We start from the raw sequence: 22,041 nt of genomic DNA, 5'->3' as shown, positions 1-22,041 counted from the left end.
GTGTTTTCAAGAAGGAAAAGTACACACATACACAAATACAAGCTATATGTATAAATTTTACTTTTTTTTTTTTTTTTTGTCTTTTGTCTTTTTCCGTGTCTGGCAACGGATCGCAACCCTCAGTGTTGCCCCCGTACCGGACTGGGGACCGGCAACAGGATTGCAACCCTCGGCGTTGCCCCCGCGCCTCGCTCAGCCAGTGAGCGGGAACCGGTCTGTATGTGGGATCCGAACCCTCGGGCGGGAGCGCCGCCGCGCTTCCCAAGCGGCACACTTATCTAGTGCGCCACCGGGCCGGCCCCTAAATTTTACTTTGAATAGAATCAAATGTAGCAAATTCTGAGTAGATCTCTAGCCAAGGGAAAACCCAACTGAAGTGGAATGATAAGGAAAGCTGCCAGTCACAAAAGGTTCAAAGCTTGATCGAAGTTTCAGGTAGTGAACTTAGTCCCTATGAGACCAGGGAGTTTGTGTGCTCCTGAATCCCTTATGGTGCCTGTAATCAGTAGCCAGCCCTGATAAATGGCTGGCATAGATTGTAGGATTTAGGGTTTCTACTCATAAAGTAGAAAAGTTAGTGATACCATCAGTATCAATCTGTTCTCCAGAGGAAAAAAACAATAAGAACTATAGCTATGGCTCTAGATGATTTATCTTAAGGAATTGGCTCACACACAACTGTGGTGGCTGGCAAGTCTGAACTATGCAGGGTAGGCCAGCAGGCTGAAAATTCAAGCAGGAGTTGATACTGCAGTCTTGAGGCAGAATTTCTTCTTTTCCAGGAGACCTCAGTTTTTGTTCTTAGAGCCTTCAACTGATTAGATGAGGCCCACTCACATTACTGTGGATAATCGTAGACTGTAGGTGTTAACACTATCTACAAGATATTTTCAAAGCAACGCCTACATTAGTGTTTGATTAAATCACTGGGTACTATAGCCAAGCCAAGTTGACACATAAAACTAACCATCAGACCATCTGTAGCATCAAATAACTTATAGGGGAAGCAGCAAAGCCACAGAGAGATGTTTTTAATAGTTTTAATAGCAGTGCTGCCTGTGAGGTAACAGAAATGACCACTATTGGTGAGACAGCAAAACCTGGGAAAGACACCCTGAGGCAGCCACTTCAGGTCAGGCATTGTGGGTGGTTTGTGTAGTTTTAACAGGAAGAATTCATGTGCACATTAATTCCTTATTCTTCCCGAGTTTTCCATTTCGTCCCCTAAATATAAAAGGGAAGAATGAAAGAGAAGCAGTTAGATGTGTTGCCACTTCGGAGACGTTACCAAGTACAATACTGTCACACAAATGGCCATCAAAGTTAAAAGGAAGTATTAGCCTGTCTCTATTGTGCTTCTCTTATACTGACGATCTCTATTTCTTTTTCTACCTATCTGTTAATCTCTCTTTCTCTCTTTCAGTATGTACATGATTTGCTTTTTCTCCCTTGACCTTTCTTTTATATTTCATTTATTTCTTTCCTCAGCTGTCCTAAAAGAAATTTTAAAAGTCACTTTTGTTTCAGTTTGTATAAATGAGACCAATGACTATTCATTTTTAACTTCCTGGAAAACAGGCAGTTTTATTTCTATTAACTGTATTCTATAACTATCACTGTATGCACTCATACATATAAATTCAGCCCCAAATCCTGCAGAGATTCTGGTGGGCCCCCTGCCTTTGACAGCCACATACTAATGGAATTGAAAACTTACTGTCCTCTGCAGCAACAATGAGAACCGTACACACCCTTGTATCATGAAATATGCAACCAGAGTGGCATTGTGTTTTTAAAAAATTTTTAGAAGAGAGAGGAAACGGCTGCAGCCTGCTGAGCTCAAGCAGCTGCTGCTTGATGTCTTCCACTGTGAGAGCACCTTTCTGACAGGTTCTCAGGCTCAACTCTGAGGTCAGAACAGGATTAGGACAGGAACCCACTTTGCACTGACAGCTGCTCTGTTAGTCAGTGCGCTGACTTCAGCCCCAAGGCTTCTAAAGAATGTTTAATTAATTTGCTCACCACCAAAAGTTATCTCTAAAAAAGCTATAATCATGTACTTGAACTGGTTTTGTTTTTTGCAAAAGAATATGATTTTTCCCAAAGTCAAATGAAATTTTTGTCTTTGACCTGTTCTTGGATGCTTTACCTAACACAAATTTATTACATTGTAAATGTTACTATCCGTTCTTCTCTTTATTATTAACCAGGAATAGATGGTTTGCTTTGCAGAAATGTGCAACTCTCAGGAAAGGCCCAGTCAGCCTATTTAAAGCTGGTTCCCTGTAGCAGAGTAGCTACCCATGGGAAATAAGGAACTCTGGTGAGGGTGTAGGACTCTTCCTTCTGATGAGGAGGTAGGAAGGGCTTGATGCAAGGAGGTAGAAAAGGCTTGACTAGTGAGAACAGGGATACATCTGCTGGTGTGTTTTCTATGATGGTTCTTTTACCATGTGGAGATGAGGTTCCAGCCCATTTGGGAGACATAGATCTTGACACTGAATGCTCTCACAGGAAGAACTTTTCTACCTCTATGCAGGAACTATTTAATGTCATTCATTGTCTTGCCAAATAGAGTGAAGTGACATGACATTTTTACTCCCAGTATAAATATGTTCATTCTTACTCTCCATTTATTTGGTATGCAGGTCAGTGATGAGGAATTTGATTTTGGATGGCTAGGGTAGGAGGAGAGAGAAACCACTAGAAACTTAGTTTTGTTTCTGATATCCCACGTTAAATCCATCATGATAATACATCCCAATAAATATGAATAAAATTGTTTCCATCTATCCGTGATCAAGGGAAACAATGAAAATATTCTAACAAATTTTGGAATGAATCTTGCCCTAATGTGTCCTAAGGTACATTGTATATAATGAATTAACTTCTTGTCCTTGGGAGAATTGATATAAGTCATTCAAATCATTTTCTGTGGGGCTTAATTCTCTGATTGAACCCCAATTGAGAAAGGCCATTACAGAGTGCATTGAAGACTGAACGTTGTGTTACTGTTTATGCAAAAGTACTTAAAAATAAAGATCACCACCACCACCACCAAAAAAAACCCCCCAAAAACTAGCTAAGCAAATGTAATACTGATAATACAAGAGAAAATTCTTGACCTGAGGGGAGTATTTTATTTTACTAGTTCAATAATTTAGAAAATTCCCTGCAAACAAAATCCAGAGGTTTGGGAGTAAGGAAGGATTTTTGGTTTGTTTGGGGGCTTCTTGTTTTTATTTTTGTATTTTCATATGTTTTTCTGAATGTGACCTGAAACATAGTTTAATGATTTTTCCAACTAGCAGATAAAGCTACACAGAAATTATGCATGATGTACTTGTGCTAGGTAAGGAAATAGTCTTTGTTTATAATAATGAAAACCTTTTTAGTTGTTCTCTTGGAGTGGAGGAAAAGGATACAGAAGATTAAATGCAGAAACACTATTCAAATTTTTTGATCACATCCAATGTTTTATTTTTAGCTGGTGATCCCTTTAAGCATGCTTCTGCTCATCCTGTCGTAGAAACTCGGTGTTTATTGACAAATCATTTTCCATCAACAAACTGACATCTAAAAAAAGTTATCTTTCTGTCATGTGAATAAGGCAATTATTATGAACCCATGTAGGTATATTATATCAAGAAATATAATGTGCTTATTAATTATACTATATAATATATCATTATAGGGGATATCTGGGAAGGTAGAATGCAAACTCTTGTGGTGTGATTGAACCCTGAAAGCAAAAACAGGGCCTTAAATTTTTGCTTAATGAGAATAATCCTGTCACCACCATTATATTTTATTAAATACTAGGTTCTACTCAGAAGCTGATTAGCTTTAAAAGCAGAAGAACTGTGAAAGAGACTGAGCTGTATGTACTACTTTACACTGAATCATTAATGTAAATTTCTTTCCTCCATTAATAATTGTCAAACAGGAGTAAACACATCTCATCCCACTTGATTTCCCACTCTCTACCACCTCATAATGATAGCAGAAGTAAATGTCAGGAATCAACACCAAAGGTGTCATAAGAAAAGAGAGCTACAGGCCGATATACCTTGTGAACATGGATGCAGAAGTCCTTAACAAAATGATAGCAATCCCCAATATATATGTTTTTAATGGGTAATACATCATGACCAAAGTGGAGTATGTCCTGGAAATGTAAGTTTGGTTTAACATATGAAAAACATTAATATAATTCATTATATTATTAGAATAAAGGGGAAAATTCATATGATCAGAAAAGCAGAAAAACCAATTGACAAAATTCAAAACCCATTCATGAAAAACATTTCAACAAACTAGGAATAGAATCAATTTCTTCAGACTGATTAAGGTCCTTTATACAAAACTTACAACTAACATCAAACTCAATGGTGAAAAGCTTGATACTTTCTAAGATCAGAAATAAGATCTGGATGTACGTTTTCACTTTTTTTTTGTCTTTTTTGTGACCGGTAAGGGGATCGCAACCCTCGGCTTGGTGTCGTCCGCACCGCGCTCAGCCAGTGAGCGCACCGACCATCCCTATATAGGATCCGAACCCGCGGCGAGAGCGCCACTGCGCTCCCAGCGCCACACTCTCCTGAGTGCGCCACAGGGTCGGCCTCATTTTCACTTTTTATTCAATATCATATTGAAGGTCCTAGCTACAGATGTAAGGCAAGAAAAAGAAAAGGTATACAGGTTGGAAAGGAAGAAGTGAAACAAACAGTCTTTGTTTGCAGATGACATGATCAGGTATGTAGAAAACCCAAAGGAATGTGCAAAAGCTTATTAGAGTTAGAAGTGAATTTAGCAGAGTTTAAGATGCAAGATCTTATAAAAAATAAATGTATATCTATATTCTAAGAATAAACAATTGGAAAATGAAATTTTAAAAACTTTATAAATAGCAGAAAATACTTAATAGTATATTTTAAATCCTTAGGAATATATTTAATGAAAGATGCATAAGACATCTACACTGAAAACTACAAAAACTTACAATAGGAAATTAAGAAAAGCTAAAAAATGGAGAGATACTGTGTTCATGGATTGGAAGGAATCAATACAGTTAAGGTGTTAGTTCTCCTCATATTGATCCATAGATTCAAATGCAATCTCAATCAAAATCCTAGTAGAGTTTTTTTTTTGAAGAAATTGGCAAGTTGATTCTAAAAGTTAAATGAAAAGGGAAAAGACCTAAAATAGCCCAAACAGTATTTTTTCTTACCTGATTTCAAAGCTTATTGTAAAATTATAGTAATCAACAGTTTGTATTGACACAGGGAAAGACATATAAATCAGATCTTACATTTAGGAGTATTTTATGTTTATTCCAAGGTATATTTTATTGTTGTTATTGTTAGTAGTGTCTTTTCTCCTGCTGTGTCTAATTTTTTTTTGCACATATGAAGACTGCTAGATTTTTGTCTGTTAATTTTCTATTCAGTCACCTTACTAAATTTATGGCTTATATATTTATTACTTTGATTATTTGGGATTTTCCAAGGAAACAGTCATCCTCTATAAACAATGAAAAACATATACACCTTTCAATTTTTGTTCTTCTTATTTCTTATGTTTTCTAAATATATTGGCTACATGGTACTTCTTGTTATTGAAGTACAAAAGTACCAATATACTGATCTTCTTTTTTGTCTGCTTACTTAAGCCAAGTTTTTAATACTCGAGGAACATTCTGAAATTTTAAATTGAAAGGGTGCCTTTACAAAAAGAGCTTGTTATTTTAGTTCATAAAGTCATTATTTTGTAGATCTATAAGTAGTGACTTGATGTTTTTTTCTTACTGTAAAAGGTAACTGTAGGAAATTCACAAATTGCACAAGATTAAAAAAAAGAAAATTTCTCCTACCACTCAGAGATGACCATTGGAAATATAATGAATGGTGTGTTGCATTCTAGAGATTTGTTTCTCAAGTAGGAAATCTTGAACAGAGATGTGTTTTAATATATAGTGTGTGATGTTTTTAATAGCTAGCTCTAATTTTGGCAAATTGGTTCTCTTTCTGTAAGATTTGGGACCTCAGAGTGAACATTAAAGTGATTTCAGTTAAATAAATCAGACCCTTAGCTAGGAGGATTGATATAATGAATGGTGTGTTGCATTCTAGAGATTTGTTTCTCAAGTAGGAAATCTTGAACAGAGATGTGTTTTAATATATAGTGTGTGATGTTTTTAATAGCTAGCTCTAATTTTGGCAAATTGGTTCACTTTCTGTAAGATTTGGGACCTCAGAGTGAACATTAAAGTGATTTCAGTTAAATAAATCAGACCTTTAGCTAGGAGGATTGTTTGCACTTTCTTTAGTACAAACAATTAGTACATACAAGGATAGAGCCTATGTTTCAAGATCTATTTCTTCAAGCATACACGTGTTAAAATAGTGATTCAAGGATGCTGCAGTGTAGTATATCAAATCTCACTACCATTGATGGGATTTTCTGAGGGTTATTGGGGTTTTTTACCTACTACCTAGTATTGCTATATTGCTTGAGTGTTCAGCTGCAGTGAGATATATAGCAAACCAATTAATTCATACTTGAAAGCATTCTTCAGTTGGAGATCTATATATCAGAGACGTGTAGGTTTGTATTTTAAAACAATTTGCCCTTTAGAGCTTACTGTTTAGAAGAGTCACTTTCACTAAATTAAAAAATACATATAACAGTATGTTTTTCATTACCTCAACTTTTATTATAGTGAAATTTATTTTTGATATTTTAATTTCAGAAAATTTATTTAGGGAGCAGTGTATTATAATGAAATATGTGTGTTTTGGAGTCAGACAAACCAGGGTTCAAACCTGGCTTTTCCAATTCCCAAATTGTCTTGGTAAAATGATTTAACTTGACATTGTTTAGTTCCTCTGTAAAATGGGCTTGATAGATCTTGCTCTTGAAAGGCACTACTAACATTTCTTGAGTTTCTACAGTATGCCAGGCAATTTGCTGCATGTTTTAAGTAGATTTAACTGAGAAGTAAGGGAATATAATAATATGGTTAGATCCCAGTAGGTAAGTATTTATGTAGATTATTCAAGTAGAAGATACAGTTGATGATTTTCAGATGGATGGATGCTTTTCAAGGGTGAAATGAGCCTGGAAGAGGGGTAACATTACTGCCATAGCAAAGGTGTGACATTTTGATGATTTAACTTTGGGCAGTGGCATTGGGGATATAAAGGAAGGAAGGGGTTCATGAAATATTTAGAAAATAGTAATCAATGGAGTTGTTTTAAATGGATAACTAGGGTCAAGGAGAATTTTTAGATTTCCATCTTAAGAACTTTGGAGAAGCAAAATTTGGTCTTGAGATTGTGTTAGACCTTTTTGGATTGGTCCGTGACACAAATTAGATTTAGTAGTTTTAAGATTTCTTATCAATCTCTTTCACTTTCATTGTAAAATGGAGCTTTACAGTATGTACCTTATAGGGTTGTTGTCAGGACTAAATGAGTTAGTATTTAGAATATTGACTTATGATAGTATTTGTCATGTAGTAAATAAATGCCCAGTAAATGTTAGCTATTTTTCTTCAAATTTGCACAGGATTACAAGTAGGGATTTGCTAACCCTTTTACTCTCACACCTTTTTAGACCATACATATCTTCCTACATAGTTTTGAAAATTTTGAAGTTATTCATTATTTTAACAATTAATGAGGTTTTATATCTATCCAGATAATCTGAAAGTAAAGGAGAAAAGCTTTGGGGATATAAATGTGCACTGAGTTGAATCCTTGACATGAAAGAAATTTTTACGATCTAGAGATAACTGGGGTAGCCACAGCCCACAGTTTATTACTTTTAGGAGCATGCCACAAAGAAAGTATAAACTGCAGTAAGAATAAAGCATTCTGTAAAATGTTAGAGGATGGCCAACATTGTTAAATCTTTCTTTATAAAAGCTACGGGAAATAGTCTAACAGCTACCTGAGTATCCACCACCTAGAATTAACAAATGCTGACTTTTTAAAAAATTTCAGACTTTTTTTTTTAAATCAAAGAAATGGAAATCAATAGGTTTAAAAAAGAATTGAAGCCCCCTTTGGTAGAGTTGGGTAAAGCTAACTAAAATCAATCTCAGAATTCAAATGGCTTAATACTATTTCTCTCTCATATAATACTGCCATGCAACTGTTCTTGGTTGGTGGCTGACATTCCATGTGGTGATACAAAGACCCAGACTCCTTTCATTTTATGGCTCCACCATCTTCACGTGGTTTCCAGGGCCAAAGTGCTAACATATATGAAGCTACTGGAAATGAGAAGGGAGACTGTAGAAGACATTCCTACTGCTCAAGATCCGTGGAATCTTCATGTGACATGCCTAATTTCTGCTCATATTCCATTGGTGGGAAAAAGTCACATGACCCCACCTACACGTAAGCATTCTGGGAAGTATAATCCTTGGCCACCTCCCAACAGTTGTGAAGAGGGCACACAAATCTTTGGGGAACCACCAGTTTTCTCTGGTATATCTACTTTGCTTAACTCCCCAGTACCGTTTACTTTTCTCTCAGAGGCAACTATCATTTTGAATGTAGAGTATATACTTCAGTTCAAGTTTTTATGTTTTTACTATATGTGTATATAGCTATAAAGAACATATATTGCTTTGTGTGTGTGTATTTTATTTAGAACATTTATTTTTAAATGTTTTACTTTATATCATTTTGTAACATTTTTACTCAACATTGTGTTTTTGAAATCTGTCCAAGTATCTACATGGAGATCTAGTTAACTCACTTTAACTGTTATATAGGATTCTACTTTATAAGTACACCAATTTTTGTTTTTACTTTTCCCTATTGATGAACCTTTTGGTAGTTTCTAGTTTTTAATTATTATGAACATTATGAACACTAGCATTCCATACATGGCTCCAGGGACAAATGCATTTGTTTTCCTATGTAATCTGGGAGCTTCCTTGTTGGGTTGAAGAGTATGTGTACATTTTCTATTTTATTAGATACTACCAAATTGCTCTCTGAATTATTCCATTTTATGCTCAAGGTTTATAACAGTTCCCATTTTCTCACATATTTTCTCACAAACCAAACTTGGGGATTTTTTTTAGACTATATTTTATTTTGATAGTCTAATAAATAAGATATTTTAATTTGCTTTTTCTTAATCACTGTAAAGTGATATTGAATATTTTTTCATATGTCTATTGGCCACTTAGTGTTCCTCTCACATGAATTGATTGTTCATATTTTTTGTCCATTTTTCTATTTGATTGTTTATCTTTTTCTTATTAATTTATAATTATATATTCTGGTTATTAATTCTTTGATATATGTGTCCCATATTACCTCTTTTCAAACTATCTCATGTTTTACATTTTTCATGGTGACATTGTCATGCAAGTATTTAAAATATGATGCAGTCAAGTGTGCCCATCTTTTCATTTATGAATTGCTGTGATAGTCTAAAACATGGCCCCAAATGCTTTGACATTCTCCCCATTAAGGGGTTTGTATCTCTTCTTGAATCTGGACTGTTTGAATCCTTAAACAGTAGCATATAGCAGAGGTGGTATTGTACCAGTTCGGGGGGGCCCAGGCTTTAAGAAACTTGCAGCTTCCACTTCCTGTCTCTTGAAATGCTTTTGGAATATAATCACCATCCTTGTGAGGAATCCCAAGCAGCCTTGTACTGCAAAAAGGTCCATGAGGACAGCAACTAATAGCCAGTACGAACTTGCCATCTGTGTGGGTGAGCCATCTTGGAAATGGATCCTCAAGCCCCAGTCAAGCCACTCCAGCCGACATGGTGTGGAGCAGAGACCAGCTGTCCCTTCTTAGCCTTGCCCAAATTTCAGATTTTTGAGCAAAATAAATGATTGTTGTTGTTTAAAGCACTGAATTTTAGGATGATTTGTTATGCAGCTGGAATAGTTGTACTCTGAGGTCAAAAAGATATTTCCCCTGCTTATATTCAAAGCTTGATTTTTCTTACCACATTTCTGTAATATATCTGACACATTTTGTTTTTATTGTGCTAAAATACATATAACATAAAATTTACCATTTTCACCATTTCAAAGTATATAATTCAGTGGCATTTAGTATATTCACAGTGTTTTGCAACCATCACCGCTGTTCAGTTTCAGAACATTTTCATCATCTGAAAAGGAAACCTGGTACCCATTATACAGCTTATTTTTACATATAGATTGATATGGGGATCTAATCTCTTTTTTCCAGATGTAAGGCCAGTTTTCCCAGTATGATTTATTGAATAGCCTATCTTTTTTCCCACAAATTTAAAATGTTATCTCTATCATGTACCAAGTTCCCTATATATGCTTAGGTTTGTTGCAGGGCTGTTTTTTCTTCTCAGTTCTCTTGCCCAGGGATTTTAGAAGGCAAATTTATATCTACAAATATATTGCCTTGTGGTTAGTCTTCTTGCCAGCATCCCTTTAGTATGTAGTTATATATGTATATTTTTCCCTAATAAACTATAACAGATCTCTGAATGGTCTTGCATGTGACTAGGTTGTTAGGACTTTACAAAATTACATAACTGCTTTGAAACTTACTATATTTTATATGGTTTGTTGTAAATTCATATGTTCCTATGCAGGTCATTCTAACTTGATACTACTTTTAAATGCCTCTTTATAGTAACAGTCATATGTTGAGTTTGAAATTTTCTGTTTTGCAAGACTGTAGCTTTAAGTAGGATTATTCTTAAGTGTTCAATACATATCTTACTGCTATTCCACACTGAGCTAAGCTAGTGTGGTCACGCCCTACTCTTAGGCTCTTTTTGGTGGATAAATAGTAGCCTGCAAAGAAATTTGAAGTAGGTAAGGACTAGCTACTTCTGACAACCTCATTGTTAGGTTCTAATGAAAGCAAACCTCTGACCAAATTCTGTTGCACATATAGACACACACATATAGAAATTTATTAATTAAATATTAACAGGCAGGCATAGACAGTTCTTGGAACCTGAGGAAACCCCGTTGCTTATTCCACAGAGAGGATCTGACCAACACCTTACAGAAAAAGGGACACAGAGAGGATCTGACCAACACCTTACAGAAAAAGGGATCACTTAAGGGAGAATTCTCCTTCCTTTATAGCCAGCAACAGGCAAACAGAATCCTCCACATTTCACAAATGGTACTGGAATATTCAATTTAAAGGAAAGCATAATCCATAAGGGAAAACCATCTATGCTCTAGTTGATTCTTAGGCTCTATTTATGAAAGAATGGGCCAAATCTTTAAAATACTGTTTTAGCCAGCCCTTATTTCTTAAATGCTTTTTATTTCACAAATGGGACCCCATACTTAATATTTATCATGCTATTTTCACCAGTGAAAATTTTTCTGACGTTCAGTATGCTGATAGCAAAGGGTCAGTTGTTCATTGAAACACAGCTACTAGAGGTACTCATTATAGTGGCCACCTCTGGAATATGAATTTTTATTATGACTAGAGTTGACTATCCCCTGAATTGCATATTTGTCATTTAGGCCATATCACACTATTCCACTGTTTATTATATTTCTTAGTATTTCAGAGCAAATTGAAGACATCCTGATCAAGTATAGTCAGTATTCTTTGATTAAAGTAAAAACAGTTCCTAAAGGAAAAATATAAATATCAGTTCTGCTTATAAATTCTATTTAGACTCTTTTTTTTTTTTTCCTTTTTGTCTTTTTTCGTGTCCGGCAACGGATCGCAACCCTCAGTGTCGCGCCCGCACCGGACCGGGACCGGCAACGGGATCGCAACCCTCGGAGTCGTGCCCGCACCTCGCTCAGCCAGCGAGCGGGAACTGGTCCGTATGTGAGATCCGAACCCTCGGTAGGAGCGCCGCCGCACTCCCAAGCGGCGCACTGTAGCAGTGCGCCACCGGGCCGGCCCCTATTTAGATTCTTAATCCATATAGAATATATGCAGAGAGGGATGTTTTATTGAAACAGAAACACTCTTTCTTGCAAATGTTAGTTCTCATCAAATTATCATCTTTCAAATTCAGGTGTATCCTGATGTGATTCTCAGATTATTTTGAAGCATTATAAGAATTCTAATGTTAGAAAATCAATTGCTGTTTGTGACTCAAATTTTGGACATAAATCTTCAGGATTCTGTATTATGTAATTTATTAAAATTAAAGTACAAATTAGGATTGTTTATATAATGGTGAGGTATTGCTTCTGTGCAAGGAAAGCTGAAGAATCTAAAATTAAAAGTATCAAAAACAGTGTAATAGCCGGTGATGAAAGCAATTTGGTAATATAATGTGTTATTAATAGAAATTAATCATATTTATTGTTTCCTTCATCTCTCGTAACTATTGTCACTTAGCAGACTCTATAGCAGTATGACAGGCAAGCAGCTGCCTTCACAGCCATTGCCACTACTAAAGATATTTCTAGGCTTTTAGCACTCTTCTTTCATCTGTTAGGATAGGCAAGGCAGCTGTCTTTATGTATTGGTGTAGGGTTGGCGTGGTTTGCTAAGGCAGCTGCTACACTGACTTCACAGCTGGAGGAATAGTGCTTGGTATTAACAACAAAATTTAACAGAAGTATGAAAAGGATGGGGGGGGTCTTTTAATCTTAGAGATGGCCACTTGGAGTGAAATAAGATTATTGATTTCTCCTGAAAATGTAGTTAATTAATGGGAGGATATTGAAATAGTTTTGATTGTATTTGCTGCTAGCCTTTTTTTTTTTTTTTAAGATGAGTGGTAAGGGGATCTTAACCCTTGACTTGGTGTTGTCAGCACCACGCTCTCCCAAGTGAGCTAACTGGCCATCCCTATATGGGATCTGAACCCATGGCCTTGATGTTATCAGCACCACACTCTCCCAAGTGAGCCACAGGCCGGCCCCACTGCTAGCCTTTTTTGTTTTTCCCTTTGAAAGAATCTTTTAGAATCTCTCCTTCCTGCATGATTTAGGACAGGGACATACAACGGTGAGTTGTTTGTTTCTTTCTTTTATTCAAAAGTGGGCCCTATATTCAAAATTTCTTTTATCTGTAGACAGCTTATGAATTTTTTTTTCTTATACAGTACTAGCTGTAGTTGTAATAGCCTGTTAGATAACTTAAACATATTTAACCTTTTTTAGTATTAAAAAATCAATCTCAAGACCAGTTTAATTAACTTTAAATGATAAAAGTGCACAAATACTGGTCTAGCATTGCCCAGAGATCAGTTTTGATCAAGTAAATGAAAACACTGATGTTCTTGAGAACTGTTGGGTAAATTCACATTGACTCCATAATAACTCTGACTCCAGACTTCTAGAACTAGTATTCTCAGCTTTATTTATAGAAATTTCATGAAAGAAACTTGTGTTATGGAAGCAGATGGATACAAACATTGCCTGCAGTTGGGTCATTTAGCCAGGTGTTTGGGGATAATTCTGTGATTTTGAGACCTGTCTTCAAAATCCCAGAGGTGTCATGCCTTCACTTTGAGCAGAGTCAGTTCTTGAAACTGAACCATCTTGAGGTAGCCATAAAGCATTCCTGAATTGTTCATGAAATTGTGCCTTTATTTTCACAATTTGTGCTTCTTCCACAGGTATCATTCCCTTCAATGCAGCGTGGATTGGCAGTGGAGAGTTACTGCAATCTCTGTTGCCATCTATTAATCCCCTTTTTCTTGTACTAAAAAACTGTTCCTGAACCTTCTTGAGCAAATCAGAAATGTTCTCATTTTTACCCTGATGTTTAAAGTTCATTGTGCTTAGATGCATTATTCCTCAGTAAGAAAGTTTGCATGCCACTAGGGGTTTTAAATTGAGTCTCAGATCCCTAGGTGCTTTATCTGACTTAGCTTTTTTAACAACTTTAACAAATTTTCTTGCCATCTCACCACAATAAAATAAGTTAAATATACTTAGTGTGCTTTACCTTCTTTCACAGCAACTGGTCATGGTAGTTAGCATGAGCATAAACATGAAAAACATTTTTCATCTTAATCCCTTTCTCCCTTACTTACAATATTCAAGTCACAGGTTTTTATAATGGATAATGCAATGGAAGATATACATATCTACCGTCTCTTTAGATCTGAATAAATTGTTGAAACATTTTCTCTTTCGTTGCAACTGACTTATCTTTGCCAGTGAGCTTAACTTTTCAGCATTTAAAACCAAACTTCTCAAATTCATTTCCAGCTCATTAGTTCATGCTAGTTAATTTAACTAAAAAAATAATAATAATAATGACTGAGTCTAAAATTTTGGGAGAACTGTATTTCATTATAAGCAGAATGTTGATTTAGTAGAACTAAGGGAAGGAGATTTGACTAGGTGACTTCTCAGACCCCAAGAATTCAATTTTTATACTGTATTTACTGTTTTGTTCTGCAGATGTCTTTCTTATCAATAATTAAGTGGGGGAATTGAGCTAAAGATGTCTCTGGCTTTAAGAATATACAGACACAAAATGTTACATACAGAGAATAATAGAGGATACAGAGAATAATAATAGATCTTTATGCTGTTTGCACCATTTTTCTTCAATTGGTGATCTGGAAGAATAGAGGGAAACTGAGCAATGAATGGATGAAGATGTTATACCACCACATTTGAATCAATGAACGGCTGGAAGATTTGAGGATTTGCATATATTTTTCAAAATGATTAAATTTATAAAGTAACTACCAAAGATTCTATGTTCTCACATTTTCTTTCTTTCTTGACGGTTCTTGCAAAACACCTCAAATTTTACTCATGGTACAAAAGTATTTAGTAGGCAACACATCCATGAGAAAAACACGTAGCTTATAGCTCATCTTTAAAACCAGAATACCCAAGTGAAAAGCCAGTACAGATTCTTATTTTTACTTAAAAAAAAAAAAAAAAAATCAAAGGCGTACATTGGGAATTGAACTACTATATTTTCTTCTTTCTAGAGATGTGACATACAAGTTTTCTGGTAATCTACCAAATGTACTAAACCAAAGCTGAAGACAGTAAAGTTGTTTGCTACCTCCTACTTATGCTGAGCTAGGCCAGAGGCAAACCATCTTGGCAGAAGAGATTTTGACAAGAAGAGGAAATTGCAGAGTCCCTACCTACCCCATCAGAAAATCTAACAAACTGGTTTATACAGAAAGGATTTTAAGCAAACATGCACAAACGCACCTAACGTGCTATAAGAACAGGATACCTTTTAGTCTATTTCTAGACACAGCATACGTTTACTGGTGCCTGGAAAAATGGGAACACCAACATAGAAAGCATTTTTGCCTTCACAGCACTAACAAAAAAGCACACAGCATATAATACTTTGATCTTTAAGTGGGTAATGATGGAAGTTCCAAGATCATATCTACTAGGTTAGCCTGAGTATTCATCTATAAAAAATATTTTTTTCAAAAATAATGCTTAAAAGAGACTTATAGAGACAGTGGGACTAAATCGGGACCAGCAGAAGACATAGTGATACAAGGACTGCAAATGTAAGACTAAGGAGTTGATTTGCAATGTAGCTTTTTTAGGTAAAGGACATCTATCTCAGTTGATTCCTACAGCTCAGACAATCTGTGATCATAGGAGATTCAGAAATCTCAAGGTGGGCAGCTAGCCTTAGTAACACTCTACATAAATATTCCCAAACAGTCGAAAATCCCACTGAAGCTGAACAACACAAACTCTGATCCATATTAAATAAATAAATAAATAAATAAATAAAAAACTGTGATAGATTAAAAAGATTCATGCAAAGCCTGCTGGGGCAAAGAGGGTTGTGATGGTGGGTTTTGCCACACTGTTGACATACCAACACTGATGCTGGGGTAAGGGGACCAGGTGGAATGCGTGACATGGACTTGTTCCAGAGGAGTCTGACTCAGAAGCACTGGTTTTGCCACACTGTTGACATACCAACACTGATGCTGGGGTAAGGGGACCAGGTGGAATGCATGACATGGACTTGTTCCAGAGGAGTCTGACTCAGAAGCACCGGAGAGAAGTGTCTACTTGGGGAGGGGAGGAGTACTAGGATTACTGAGCACTTGGGAATGACTACTAGGGTTTCTAAATATAAGAGGGTGTTTCAGGAGAAACAGTCCAAGAGGGCCAGGCCATTTTGTTTTGACCCATCAATACTTAACATGAATGAGGAGTTGGAGATCAGAGTCAGTCTTTTCAATATGTATTCTGTCATCTTTAGCTGAGGGCTCTCCCAGCCTACTGGGCCAGTGACATCCAGAATGAGCCCATTCCTTGCCTGCAGGTAGGATCTAGTGCCACAGACTGTTCTGGGAAGCTGGCATAGAAAATGATTTGCACAGTGAAGTCACCACTAAACTACTGTTTAAGTCCAATCCCCGGACTTTTTCTTTTTCTGCTCTGTAGTCCAGAAACATTTCTTTAAAAGCCAGAAAATCTGTAAATATGAGCAACATGTCATATATATCACTAGCCACTTCATCTTTATGGTCCTGTAATGTTGTTGTGAAAGCTGCCATGGTAAATCCAGGAATCCTCTCCCCCAGCTGTTCTTCAATATACTTTTCTACGAAAGAAATATATTCATTAAAAATAGGTGTGTAGGTGAGTTTATTCTTTTCTGTGTCTTCAAACTCTTGGTAGTACACGGCCATGAAATTTCTCTGTAATACTGGAACTCGTCATCCATGATGATGTCCTCCAAATATCCAACCACAGCATCAAATTCTGCATCAGAGGCAGAGGAGGTGGCTGGCAAATTAGTGTTGGCTCTTCACTGGGAGCTCAGTTGTAGATACTGGCAAGAGGACTAGGGGGTCTCAGTTCCTTTCCATGTAGGTCTTCCCAGGGATGCTTGGGTTTCTCACACCATGGTGGCTGGATCCAAGAGCAAATATATCACCTTTTCTTAAAGACAATTTTTTTCTAGGGTTGGGACTAATCTGACTTAAAATTTCAATTTTATTTTTAAGCATAGGCTAATATCTGATTCATCTGTTGGTGGGAACAGGGGATTATATGTATTAAAAAGTGATGGCTTCCTTTCAGATATTTCAATACCTAGGTCCAAAAAATAATGAAATAAAAACGAGTGTTGTGCTTCATTGCTTTTTCATGTGTGAGAAAACTCTTTAAACAATTCTTTCTACCCCAAGGGTACTATAGATTGCTTGTACTGTCAATACCATTCTCTATTTCTTTTGTCCGATATAATACACCTCCTTGTCCCTTCTTTTGAGAGCTGTGGTAGAATTTCACTGCCATTTAAAATGTAGATGACGTATTGTTTGGAAAAGTTGGCTTTGAAAAAAAGTAGTTTAAATCTGAGTGAATTATCACCTACGTTGTGTGTGTACCTAGACCAGCAACCGGATACTGTGGGAAAGTTACAAGCCACCTTTGGAGATGATGAAAAAAGACTCTGCTGTAGAATTTCTTTTGCTGTGCAATAAAGGCAGAACTTCTTAATCACTTGTCTATTGTTCTTTCCATATTTGAAGCCTGTACACCTTTCTGTAAGGCTGATGTCAAAAGCAAAATTTATAAGAGAAACTTTAAAAAATCATTTCTTCTCATTAGCTATCACCATACTCTCATTTTCTAGAGGGGTATAGGAGTTCATTTTACTAGCAAATGCATTATGAAAAATGTTCAATTAATTTTAAACCAAAGGACCAGATTATATATACAATAATACTTCATTTATTTAGAATAAGACTCCTGTAATGACAGTTCTCCAAAATAGAGCAGAGAACCTGAGGGTAATGTGGAGTTCTAAAAACAATGATCTTAAAACCTCTAGTATCGTCTTACCAGAGATTTTTGCTCAATATGCAAATCATTAATCTCACCCCAAATGTAAAGAATCAGAATATCTAGTGATGAGGCCCAGAAATCAGCCTTCAGCACATCCCCCAACTACTTCAAATGTTTACTAAAAGAGGAAGCATTGCTTCTGGCCCTCATGAAGAGCTTCATCAACCCTTATTGATACAGATTTTTTAATAAGATTATTTGATTTCTCAGCTATGAGACTAGAAGTGGTGTACTTCTACAAAACGTACAGGAAATTGAGGCAAATACCAAGATAGCAGGAGGAGCAATGATGACATTGTGGAAAGAGTTGAGAAATCTAACAGGTGCTTTTACTTTCCTTAAAAGAAATTTCCATATCGTACTATTTAATAACAGATTTTCTTAATGATGATTGAGACTAAGCTGATTTGTTTGGGTTTGGTTTTTTTTTTTTTTTTCTATTAAAGCATGGCTTCTGCAATAAATTATAAAATGCTGTTATGTTCATAATAAGCTAAAAAAGGAAAGGAAGTATGTGTATTTCCATTAACTCTAACTAGGTATACTTTCTGTTTTAAAACCACCATGCAGGGCCAGCCCGTGGCTCACCTGGGAGACTATGGTGCTAATAACACCAAGGCCACAGGTTCAGATCCCTATATAGGGATGGCCGGTTAGCTCACTTGGGAGAGCGTGGTGCTGGCAACACCAAGTCAAGGGTTAAGATCCTCTTACTGGTTATCTTTAAAAAAAAAAAAAAAAACAAGCAAAGGATTAAAAAAATAATAATGGGCTGATTGATGACTTAGAAAATGTTTGTGTAATTGCATCATTATGAGCCTCAAGGAATCAGTATGCCCCTCAGCAAGCAATGACTTTGTCAAAGGAATGTTGTCCTGCTTTTAAATGTGTTAGAATGTTATGCTACCACTAGATATTTTCTTCAATGTGAGCAAAATCATTTTGAAGGGAAGGATGAAAATCATTAGTAAAAGCTGGGTGAGGTAACTGAATCCAGTCTTACAGAATTTGGAGAGAACCTCTGCCCCGATCTTTAAATAAGTATCTCTGAAACCATGATTGCTAAGTGGACGTTGATAGAAACTAGAAGTCATAGCAATAGTCACCACCGATACCCTGCCACATTCCTCCCCCTTCCACAGCCAGCTCAGCACATTCAAAGAATCCCCTACTTATAGAAGATTTGATGTTAAATGTGTGCTTTTACTTATGTATGTGAAGGTTGTTTCTTTTTCATTTATTTGCTTGATCAAATCAGAGTCCCTGAACAGAAAACCCATTTATATCACTGAACTTATCATCCAACTTCTCTAGAAATCAGTTAGCTCATAACTTGACAGTCTGGTGTTCCTTTTTAGAGATTTGCAATAAAATTGTTCGGTTATCTATAGATTCTCATACATCAAACTCTTGGTTTGGGTTGAGTCTAACTTCTCTAAACAAATGCACTTTGCTAGTGTCTTTGAAGGGAGGGAAACTACTGGCAACAGTAAGGTATTTTTTTTAATCTGGTGGCATTCACTACTAAAATTTCAACCATAAATTATCCCTTAATTTTAGCATTTAATTAATCTACTTCTCTTGACTCAGTAACATAGTAAAAAGAGCATAGACTAGAATCAGAGAGAATAGGGGTTGAATCCAAACTGTACTAATTACTAGCAGTGTAACTTTGGGAAATCTTTTTCACTTGGAAATGGTGATAGTAATGTCTACCTCTAAAGTTGTTTGTGTGAGAATAAATGGAATAACATGTAAAGTGCAAAACACAATGTGTGGCAAATAATAAGAGTTACTAGTCAGAGCATGCCCCCCACTTGTGTCTTGGTAATATGGCCTTCAGATTTCACTTGATAGGTCATATTGTAGGGGAGTGATTGCACTCCCCTACAGTGTGTTTATTCAGTAATTATATCAGAAGGAATCTGTACATCCTTTAAAAGTTGTGTGAGGGTACTTCAAAAAGTTCATGGAAAGATTCATATTTTCATTTTATTTTTCTTCGAACTTTTTGAAGTACCCTTGTACTAGTTGTTGACAGGTCTTCACATATTGAGTTTGCTCTTCTGTCTTTAATTTTATTTATGAACGTCATGAACACACACACATAAGAACCAGATAAATTAATTAGCTTCCAGAAAAATACTTCTTTAAAAATATAACAAGAAGTCTGCTTGTGTACAGTGAGGAGAAATCCAGATCACAAATCAGGGCACTTTTTATCACTTTTCCAGTGATCCTTCTTAAATACCATGTAGTAAACCGGCGTCACTTATAGAATACAGCTCTGTCTCTCATTTATTTAACAGCTGCTTTGCAAACATATTAAACGTAAAGTATCAGAGAATACCTTTTCATCCTTTAAAAATAAAACCAGAAAGTGATTTCCTTACTAATCCAGATTGGAAGTGTAAGGTAATATTATACTATGAAAGGTAAAAATAAACAATCCATATTGTCTTTGATTTAAAGAATAAAAACCTCATTATTTTCCATTCATTCCATTTCTGCCAATGACTACACACAGAAAAACACAATTACACAAATTATGGTTATTGTTCATATTGTTTCAATATATTAAAAATTAGAGGTACTTTTCACGTGGCCTGGTTTTTCAGGCTGTGAAAACCAGTATCAATCTGCTATAACTGTATCTTCATTAAAGTTTTTGAGGTATAATTTTATGATTGCCCACTACTTCTTAAAGTGATAAATCTGAGAGATTTTTCTCTCCCTTGTTCCCTAAGTTATTGTTCTGACTCTGTCTTCCAATCTTTCTCTTATTACAGCTTTCATATGAAATTTTACATGATTTTCAAGGGCACAATTTTTGAAAACCCAGGAAAATGTTAATGTATCTTTGAGAAGAAATGAGTTACCCTGTATTTCTTTAATGATAATAAATTAAATTTTTCTGTCTATTCTGAGGCAGTAATGCAGGGAGGGTTTTTTTCCTCATTATGAAGCTAAGAACATGTTTATTATAAAATAGAGAAATAATATTATCATACCACATGAGATAATACTATTAACTTTTTTTAAGCAAGCACAGAATTTTTAAAAGGTGGGTTGCCGTCATATATTTTGTAATCTGCTATTAAATATATAGTGAACTTTTTTATTACATATACTCTTAAACCTTATTTATTTTTGGTTGTATAGTATTCCTTGTAGAGGTGTAAAATAATTTATTTAACCAACCCCCTACAGTTGGATATCTAGGCTGTTTCTGAATTGTTTTTATTTTGAGTAAAGCACAGTAAACATCCTTATGCCAGTCTCTTCTCACTTGTGTTGGATGAAATTCTTGAAATGGAATTGCTGGACCAATTGCTGTAAAAATTCATATTGCCAAATTGTTCTCTTTCAGAAAGGTAGTATTTAAAATCCCAACTAGCCCATTTCTTTGCAAACAAGGGTTACTTTTAAAAAATATATTAACCATATTGATAGCAAAAGTATCTAGATTTAATTTGTATTTATTTGATAATTAGTGAACTTAGGATTTTTTTCCTTTTGTCTATCTAGGGGGCAGATTGAGGTTTCAAGGTTATAATATGTAATTTTTCTCTGATGAATCCTTAGTCAAATCTTTGTCCTTTTATTTTTTGTGCCTCGCTATATTTTACTTCTTTAAGCCAAATTATTAATTCGAGGTGAAAGTAAATAGAACAGAAAAGAACATAAAATACCAAAATGTGATATTCTTATGGAACTGCTTGCTTACATTATAAATATTTTACAGGGAACATATGGTTTATAAGTTTTTTATTCTTGAGAGTATATTACCATTTTTTAATGTTTTATTTGCACTTATCACTTTACAAATATAAATGAAGTTCTAGAATATTCCCAGAATTGGATAGCTTCTTTTTATTAACATACTTTTAGAAGTCAACACTCTTCAGTTAATCACAAATCTAAGCTCATATGAAATCAGAAAATAAACTTTACAGTGTTTTCAGGATTTGAACCTAAAGTAATAGTGGATGGCAGATGTAGTTGTTTGACTATCAGTTAAACAAACAAACAAATAAAAGGGAAGAGGAAGGGAATGAAAGACCATTTTCTTACCAAGCAATCACACACTTTATTGTCTAGGAAATAAAAAAGAAGAAAGAAAGGAAAGGAAAGAAAGAAAAAAAGAAAAGAGCCAGTTTTGTGTACTGTCGAGCACACAGATGTTCCTCTTGGCAGCCATACAGTACTAGTCAGGATTGGGGTTTTTGCAGACATAGAATGTGAGGCTTCTTTGTTGGAGACAA

General features: G+C 35.5%; 1 protein-coding gene and 1 pseudogene across 2 annotated transcripts in view; one reads left to right on the top strand and one right to left on the bottom strand.

The window, feature by feature from the left end:
• The window catches only part of MRPS28 (mitochondrial ribosomal protein S28), a 114,948-nt gene that overhangs the window by 72,923 nt on the left and 19,984 nt on the right, over window positions 1–22,041 (top strand). The window contains exon 3 of one of the 2 annotated variants that reach the window (XM_008585476.1): window positions 13,582–13,888. The exons of the other annotated variant lie outside the window; for it this stretch is intronic. Within the exon in view, the coding sequence (XP_008583698.1) occupies window positions 13,582–13,651 (70 nt within the window). The 3' untranslated portion in view covers window positions 13,652–13,888. Of the gene's footprint in view, window positions 1–13,581; window positions 13,889–22,041 lie in introns of those variants that run through there. 2 annotated transcript variants of the gene reach the window in all.
• LOC103601100 lies at window positions 16,252–17,582 on the bottom strand (annotated as a pseudogene).

This window comes from Galeopterus variegatus, unplaced genomic scaffold, assembly GCF_000696425.1.
Source record: "Galeopterus variegatus unplaced genomic scaffold, G_variegatus-3.0.2 Scaffold3589, whole genome shotgun sequence".
Lineage (NCBI taxonomy): Eukaryota > Metazoa > Chordata > Mammalia > Dermoptera > Cynocephalidae > Galeopterus > Galeopterus variegatus.
Note: the sequence above shows the minus strand (reverse complement) of the source record. Positions and strands in the feature narration are given on the sequence as shown.